Raw genomic sequence first — 9,363 nt, 5'->3', positions numbered from 1 at the left:
AGCCAAAATAAAACCCAACGAATACCATCGATCAACTACCGTATTCACCAGATTTGACTCCGTGTAATATTTTCTTGTTCCCAAAACTTAATTAGCCGCACTATGGAATCCATTTTCAGTTGATCGGAGAGTTAAACAAAATGCGCTGAAGACCATTTCAAAAACAACGTATGAAAAGTGTTTCGAGGTCCGAAAAAATCGTTGCCATAAGTGTATTATCTCTGTTGGGGATTACTTTTTTTTACACTTTCCGTTTACTTCCTTGTCAAATTGTTTGGGAATATACATACGTATATGAGAAAGCAAAGTTTGTCGTGAAAAGAAAAATTCGATTAACTCAAAGCGTGTGCCTTTATGAATTAGTTAGATTTATTTTTTTTTTTTTTTTTTTTTTTGGGTGCAAATATTAAGGGGGATTATAACAAAATATCGCTCATACGCCTTGACATTTTCAAATTGGCTTTCATTTTAAATATTATATATATATTTTCTTATAAAGAGTAAATTTATATAACTGATGAAAGGCTCAAGTCCAAGTAGCAAATATATTGGGTAGTCGAAAAAGATTTTTCGTATTTCTAATCAAATTTCAACTTATTTTGTTTTTAGAGTTATACTAATAAATTTTGGAGAGCATTTTTTGCCATTTTGCCGTTAGCGACATTATTCAATCAGTGTGAAATTTTCAGCAGTGTAAATCAAAGTTTCGAAATTTCCAAAACGGAAGCGAGCAAACCATTGTGGTGCTCCACGAACTGATACAGCATCGTCTCTGTAAGCTTCACAAGTTTCGTTGGTGGTTTGCGTAGCATTCTTCTCTTTCAAAACATATCAAAATATAGAGAATTTCTTCATTCTTTTCACTCATTTTTAAACAGCTGTAACTTTTTTTAACTTCTCAAATTTTTTTTTTTTTTTTTTTTTTTGTTGTTAAATGCAGCGTACCTTTCCAACACTATGTAGTATGACGCAATATGATTGGTAGCACTGGAGATATGCTACTGCAACGACTTCTACTGACAAAATACGAAAAACCATTTTCGACTACCCAATATATTGTTAAACAATGTCACTCATACGCACTGACATTTTTAGTTGACTTATTTTCTAAATTAAATAAGAATGTAAAGCATTAGCATTAATATGCAAGTGGAAAAATCGTTCTTGTAAAAATATTACATCTGAAGGGAATATAAATATTAGTATATAATTAAACTTTTTTTAATTTTACTTACAACTTACTTTTTTGACGCAATATATATAAAAACAATAAACAACATGTTGAAAATAACACAAAAATATTTTAAATATTTTTTTTTTTTCTACTTGCAGATGATGAAATTCGATAGAGCATTCAACAAACTTCAACAAACAAATAAAGCTGATACAGCAAAATGCTAATCAAAACAAATTACTAACAAAGCAGAAAAACAGAAACGAATTAATAGTTTTCCAAATGCAATACCAACACATGCACAGCAGTGAAAAATTAGTGTAAAAATTGCCAAACAAAAGCAAGAAGTGTAAAAAATTTAAAAAATTAAAGTGAAATGATGAAAAGAAAAATTGGAAAAAGCAAACACAAAAAAAAAGTGAAAAAGTAATTGCTAGTGACTTTTAATAAATCTTAAACCAAAGCAAACTCCACTGTAAAACGGAAATATCCGTTATACCACGAGAAGATGACAACACACCGGTACACCGGACACTTCAGCACACACGCCCACGCCCGCACATGTCGCACGCCATCAATATTCCGCCAGTAAACACAAATGTCCGGGCAACGCGTCCGGACCTTCGACCAAACGTGACACATGGCTATGTACTATTATGCTAGTAAAATATCGGCAATCGCTTGTGGTACACGTTGCAGACAAACAGTGTTACAGAAGTCGCGCGGACAACGTGATCGCGATAAATATGTCACGGCGGACGATGACAACGGCGCTGGCGGCTGCGTGGGCGCCACTGCCGCCACTATGGATGAGCATGGCAATGTGGTTGTTGTCGCTGATGGTGCCGGCAGCGCTGGCAACGCAGGTATGACCATATACACGACGGCGGCGGAGAGCGCTCTCGCGACGTCGACTCCCGGTGACGGTGTGCGTCATCGCCGTAGGCACAGCGAACAATTGGACGCGTACGATTTGGAGTTGGGGTTTCAGAAGCTCGAGGCGAGTAACGATACAATATTTCAAATGAATTACTTGACAAATTATTTGCGTTCTAGACCAATATAGTACCTTTTCCCCGTGCTGCTTATTCCGAAAAAATTAGCAATAGCAAATAACTTAAAATTTGCAGATATCATTTTTTTCATAGTTTAGTTTTGACAAAAAAATTCATATACATGTATTTTCTAAACATCCAAGCAAAGTGACACATCTCAAACTGTGCCCAAACTCTATTTGTCAAATGCAGCATTTCAATATTTGCTCAAAAGCTCAGAAATGTCGCTGCATACTTTCAGGCAAATATTTGCAACCATGTGGCAAAGCATGCCAAGTTCATTACGAAAATATCCGTCCACCTTAAATTTGCATTTGGGTCGCACACATACTTATTTGCTTGTATGAGTGCCAAAGTAGTTAGTGCTGTATGAAGTACCGCCACTCAACTGTAGACGAAGGAAGGAGTTTTTAAACCGTTTTTTTAACTGTGTACTTTTCGACACAAAGTTCCACTGCCAGCTGTGTAAATACCAGAACCGTATTTTTGCTTAAATGCATACATATTCGCTCAATTTATGCCCGAATGTGCGTCTGTATGTGTAGCATGCCACATATTTCAGTAACTGCAACAAACATCAACAACAAACATTAAGGGAAAATATTTACGAATTTCAAAAGTTGCTGAAGTGCTTGCTCTCGAACTCATTTCGCATGTGCTCTTATGCTGTAGTAATCGTTTTTAGAGAAAATTACCTACAGTTGTATATAAAAGTGTACATATGTATGTATGTATGTGCCAAGCATACAGGAACAATAAGTAAATTGAATCGTTATTAAATTGTAAGCTGTTTTCTCTTCAACTCTTCATGGTTCCATGTATGAGTTTACTTGCTTTAAAATTTCACACTTGTGAAGGAACTTCAGCTCATGAGAATACGCATACAGACAAATGACAATCTTTCTGCAAATATACACTTATAACGGCCGAAAAGGTATGTGCGTATCACAGCTTGCCTGTAGGAAAATGCAAACATTTTATTTAAGACAACTTTTTAGAAAAAAATTTTAAATTTATGTTAAAAATTAAATTCTAGCTGGTTAATTTCAAACTTAAACTCAAACTCAAACCTTAACTTTAACTATAAATTAACTTAAAATAAAATTAACACTAAAATGAAAATTGCAGTTAAAATTAAAATCAAAATAAAAATTAAACTTTTATTTAAAATTAAAATTATAATTAATACTAAGGGGCAGCCTGCTTTAATATAAACAATTTTTTTTGGAAAGGAAAAAAATCATTGATTAAAGCGAAATTTCTTAAACTATAGTTATATCTTTAAACATCATCTGAAAAGCCCAAGAGCTCATAGGTATATCTGCTAGCCACTCGGTCACTATTTCCCTTTTAACTTCGAAAATATTTTCAATTCCCATCTATGTGTTTGGGGACATAAAAACCATAAGTCCTACCTATTCCTACTGGGCTGCCTTTTCTTCAAGTACGTTCACTTCAAATTGAGTCATAATTTATTAAACTAATGGCATAAAGCACATGGCAACAAATTTTCGTTTATTATTTACACAACCTTTCCATTTTGCGACACATACATACATACATATAGCACATGCAAATATTTATAAAACCTTCATAAAATGGCACTTAGCGTAGCAAAACGATGTTGTACGCTTAGCCAAGTTAAACATCACACACACAATTGGACGGATGTGTTCGAAAAGTGCATACATATATCAAAAAAAATATTTTGTATATTATATTTACCAAGGTAATTTCCATATGAAATTGAATCAGCTTTATCACTTTTATTTGCATTGCTGAGAGTGAATTATTTTCATTTTAAATTCGGAAATAAAAGCATACAAATTTTGTTTGTAGAAAGTGAAAGTAATGTTTTAAGAATTCCGGGACTTAAAAGTAACTAAATGAAGTAAAATAAACATTTGTGCAACAATCTTACCTTGTCGGTTTATTGACGATGTAGATTTCCATCTCTAAACATTGCCATCTATTACAAAGTTTCGTCAATAAGTGCGATATTTCAGTAGAATCAGGAGGAATTACAGTATTTGATATTTGATTAGATATCTTGGGCAGCTGGACATAATTCTTCAAACTGTCCCAAGCCATTCACACAAGTTCTTGGAACACTAACAATACAGGACATAGCACATGGTTACTTTGGGGTAGTTTTGTTTGTGAAGAGACAAAAAGCTGCTAATTCTAAACAAAAGGAAGCCTTGCAACATTGAGGGATCATCATAGGGTACATACCTTTAAAATCACACCTTCAAAAATTAGAAAAGTAGAATGCAGAATATGATCGGTGGATGATGAGACGCTGGCACATTATCTAAGCGAATACGGGACTCCCAGTACTTCAACTGAAGAGTCCTCGGGCTGCTGAGGTCGAAAAAGCTTACGTTTTTACCTTACTGCATAAGGCTTACTTTAGTTACCACTCGGCGGCACAATGGACTCTATGATGGCCTTATATCCGTAATGTCTGGCTCTCATTCGTCTCCGCTTTTCTACCACTCCAGAAGGCATACTACATTTATGTTTCTTGTAAAATGAAATCCAATATTTTACCAATAGCTGGCCTTAGTAATCTACATCTGACGTTGCATGCTATAAGTGCGAGCGCTATATAGCGTCAGAACAATACATCGGCAGTGACTCGCTAGAAGCTCCAGTAGTTTCGTTGCGAGAACTCGTCTACGTCAACCTTAAGTCCGCACCTGGCACCAAGTGACTACTGCTTGCATTTTTCGATACGGTTACGTCCGAGTATCTAAAGTTCTATATTAGCACAACTTAGTCAAAGTAGCTTTCAAGGAAAACGAGAGAGCAAAAAGGCATCGGTTGTCTTATATTTCTGCAGAGAAATTATCGGGAAAAGGTGAGAGCTCTCACCAAAGGTGGTATCCTAGACAAGCCAATAATATTCCTTGGTATATGTATTCGTCTGGTTAAGAGTTACCGAGAGCAAATAAAAAGTATATCTGATACATAGCGGGTTACACCAACAATAGAATTTTATACCATTTCACACTTTCCATCCATGAACATTGCCGGCAGATGCATTGCTGCACAGTGCGATAAAGATTAGAGAATCTGGGTATAAGTAGGGATTAGAAAAATAACACGCCGAAATTATCTACTCCTTCAATTTCATTTCTGATCACTGTAACTAGGAGGCTACCCCTATCGCCTTTTGCCTACTCACATACCGGAGAAGGATATGAGATCTAAAGAAGAGGCGAAGTGAACTTTCTCACGTTATGAGTCGAAGTTAGTGGGAAACGAAGTTAGAAGTTTTGTGTCAATCCGACACAAGTCAAGGAGTTAGGCTACCGTGCCACAGTACTGTTTTTCAGACAAAATCGGCTGCTATTAAGGTAGCAGTAGACATATTACTACGAAATACGGTTTTTTATAGGGTGCTACGCATTCACTTCGACAAAAGTGCTAGTCTGTTCCACTACTTCATCATCAGAATCGTTTTGGGACAAAATCGCTGGTAACTGCAAAGCGATAAGCTATCAATAGAAGGCACTGCTGAATTACTTTTTCTTATAAAAGTCGAACTTGCCGCAATCGTAAGAGTTTTTAGAGGTCACTGTTCAATAAGAATTCAAGAGGTAAGGAAAAGATCTTGACGGCGGCTGCTAGTTACTTAAGTTGTATGAAAGAGAGTGAGATGGAAACACTTTATCCTCTATTGTCTAGCCTTTGTAAGACTAAGGACGAAATGTCTCGACAGTCTTATCTTCGACGAACCAGAAGACTTAGCTGAAACGGACATTAAAAGTCTTAAAAAATTTGTGTTTGGCTCAAAGCGCTTTGTCGATTTGTGAGGGTTTAATGATCTACAAATATAATATTATTAGAGTTGGAGGCACCACAACGTTCTGCTGTTCCAAGTTGCCCAAGTGAGATCGCTTTCAGGATCGAACTCTTAATCAAACTTAACATAACTATTGAAAGCCTTTATCAAATCTATTTGGTAAATAAATTTCATTATTTGATGTGCTTATATAGTTTTACTATAAATACTTATGTAGGTTTTTTGCTCATTCGGCTTCCATCCTCCTTTGATCAAAATTTAAACTTTAAACGCGTTTTTCTGGAAACTGTCTTTTTCGAAATAATATCAACGATTTTTCAGGTTCTATTGGACCAATTAACCTGAGATTTTTGGGGAAACTTCTTTATAGACTTGACTATGGCAGAAACTATATTCTCAACATTAAATTTTTACTATTAAAAAAAGCTTGAAATATGTACTTCTTTGTTCGCAATTTCGTGTTTAAATCAACTTTTATTGGATAGAATTTTTTGAGAATTTTCCGACATAAACCGTGGTTCTAGGAAATCGACGAAAGCATTAAGCATTTATTATATTTCCTTTTTTACTTTATTTCCTTCAGCTTCATTGTAAAAGCGGCCAATAAAAGCGAACTGAATTTCATTAGAATAAAATAAGCCACACTTTTCGGTAAGCGAAAAAAGAAGGCAAAGCCACCATCAGCTGCGTATTTTCCAATTAAATTCCAACTTTCAAGATAACTCTTGATTTATAACCCCGACAAAAAAGTGCACGTATAAAATTAGCGCGCAAAAAATATGCAGAAAAAAATATGACATTAATCAGTGGCGTGTGCGTTTGGCGCACCCTTTTGCGCTGACATTTTGCTACTCATTAATTCATTAAATGCAACATAATTAAAAGTACAGTAATAAATTTAATTTGCAATGCTCGCCACAGTGCACAGCGATAAATGCGCGCACGCACGCGATAAACGCCAAAAGATATTAATTTTAAGGCATATAGCATACATTTAGGCGCATTACAACATACGCGCGATGTGTTGCAAGCTGTACGCGTTGTTGTTGTAGCAAAGTTTGTAACACTTTGCTGGCACATTTTTGCTTTTGCTTTTGTTTAATGTAGAACAATTTATTTAAAATGCGCAGCGCTATTCGACAGTAGCATAATCAAATGTGGAATTTGTGTGTGTTAAAGAGAAGAGAGGAGAGCAGAGCGAGAAGCACAGAGCGTGTGTAGCGTTAATTGTAAGTGCATATATATAATATGTTTGTTTTTTGTACTTTAGGTGTTGATTTTTAATTTTTGTGTTTGTGTGTGGATGTACCAAAAACAACAACAACAACAACAAGTGCGTGGATACAAAAATGCGCGTTTGTCGTTGCCGCCGCGGCCTTATTTTTCTGCCACGTTTATTATTGTTGTTGTGTGCATAATACTGCCAACGAAATGCAATAAAACACTTAAATGACTATTTAATGGCTAAAATGTAATTATTGACATGCACTTAATTATATTTAATTGAAATTGTGGTCGAACGAGCCGAAAAGCAGCAAAACAACAACAACAACATATTATGTCGCACTTTAACATTTGTTGTTGTTTACGCAAAGTTGCATTAATGCGACACTGTTTGTTGATGTCCACACCGAAACGGGCAGCGAATTTTTAAATGTTTTTGTTGCCGCGGGAGGATCTTATATGTGCATATAGAAAGCGGTGTGAGAGTATGTGCGCGCTTTAATGCAGTTTTAACACACATTATCTGATTAAATATTCGCTCGTGGGCAGGCTTATATCTGGCGGCTCCAAAAACACAAGCTTCCAATGTTTCATGATATTTTCCCGCACCTCGCGTACAGAATATACGCTGCCGCCTTATTGATCTGGATGATTTAGCTTTGGAATCCATCTTCGTTGATGGCTTTCGCCACGCTTAGCACCCTACAACCGCAAAGCATGTTCTGTGTCCACCACGCGAGATATGGTTGACTTCGTTTTGGACTGCGGACCACAGCCTCGAGTTTCGCTCCTTACCAGAGGTTTGAAAGCCTTCAGACCGCTTCTCTTACCCATGGTATCGTCGGGTCGTCGTTACATGTTAAGATTTTGACTCCGCTTAGCCATCCTGCTCCATTAAATGAGGATGATCGATTCGGCGTCCATTCACGAGAAAAGGACTTCCAACAGCTTCATTTCCACTATTTTCCACCGCTCCTGTGACATTTGTCCCAGCAGTTTACTGCGACCTATGAGCACGACGGTCAAAGCACGTTTTGCAATTTCATTGGCTGCCCCCGCTGCCTTGAACGTTGCCGGTTTGTCCGCGTGCTTGACGTCTAGCATCTCGGCTACGTCTTTGCACTTCTTCTTTTCCGAGGGTGCCTTCGATTTGCTCTCCCGTTTTATCTCATCTTCCTTCAGGCTGCACTTACCTTCAAGAGGGTTGCATATTCCGACCGCCACCATGTACCTCGCTTTCGCCTTCAACCCCTTCTTGCTTGGCTTCTTCCAGGGATGTCTCTTGTTGCCGGAGCTGTAACCCTCGATCGCCTGCTTAGGAGAACTAAGAAGCTTTTCGTCTTTTCCTGCGTTAATGCCTACAGCGCTTTCGTAGTCCCAGTCTTCATGAACTATGGCAACCGTGCGATGTAAAGTTGGTTTGGCAGTAGTACTACAACCACCGCAACCTGCTCCCTTTGCTGTGGAGATGTGCCCACTGGCGACATAGCTCATAAGATCGCTGTGGTAGCAGCCTAGTCTCCGATATTCCAGTCCGTTTAGTTCCTTTGTTTTCTTCCATGAGAATCGGGGGTCTCTACCCCTAGCGTATACTAGCTATCGCCAGGTACCTCATGGCTGTTGTTTTACCCATTCAACTACCTCTGAGGTTACATATAAAGCAGTTAAACACAAGGAGATAGAGCCGCATGCCTACAATGTAACGATTTTGACAAAAGCCAGCTTGAGATCAAGACATTGTAAGCAGCGACACCCATTGCCAAGTCGACACCCGCGCGAAGGATACAACTAAGACAATTTTCGTCGCTGTCTTTAGCATATAGCAGCCGTATAAACTGAGCGATCGGAAAAGTGATATATGGAAACTATATCTTCACGATATTTGTTGTGAATTATTGCTGAAAGTAATGGTAGAATATCCAAATAAATTGTGATGATCGGTCAAAATCATGACCTTGCCTTGAAAACTTCTGTATTTGGTAAGATGTCTGCAAAAAATATTGCATGAAAATATATTATTGCATATAGCTGTCCTACAAACTGAATCCACAATATTCAGTAGCATGTTTTTTTTTTTATTTTTATTTTTTTATTTTTAT

The 9,363-nt window shown here is 37.1% G+C and overlaps 1 protein-coding gene across 1 annotated transcript in view; it reads left to right on the top strand.

Moving 5' to 3' along the window:
* The first annotated feature begins 1,601 nt into the window (after positions 1-1,601).
* The window catches only part of LOC108976057, a 170,579-nt gene continuing 162,817 nt past the window's right edge, over positions 1,602-9,363 (top strand). The window contains exon 1 of the mRNA XM_018944968.1: positions 1,602-2,174. Coding sequence (XP_018800513.1) covers positions 1,815-2,174 — 360 coding nt within the window. The 5' untranslated portion in view covers positions 1,602-1,814. The remainder of the gene's footprint in view (positions 2,175-9,363) is intronic.

This window comes from Bactrocera latifrons, unplaced genomic scaffold, assembly GCF_001853355.1.
Source record: "Bactrocera latifrons isolate USDA-ARS-PBARC rearing strain unplaced genomic scaffold, ASM185335v1 scaffold_72, whole genome shotgun sequence".
Taxonomy (NCBI): Eukaryota; Metazoa; Arthropoda; class Insecta; order Diptera; family Tephritidae; genus Bactrocera; species Bactrocera latifrons.
Note: the sequence above shows the minus strand (reverse complement) of the source record. Positions and strands in the feature narration are given on the sequence as shown.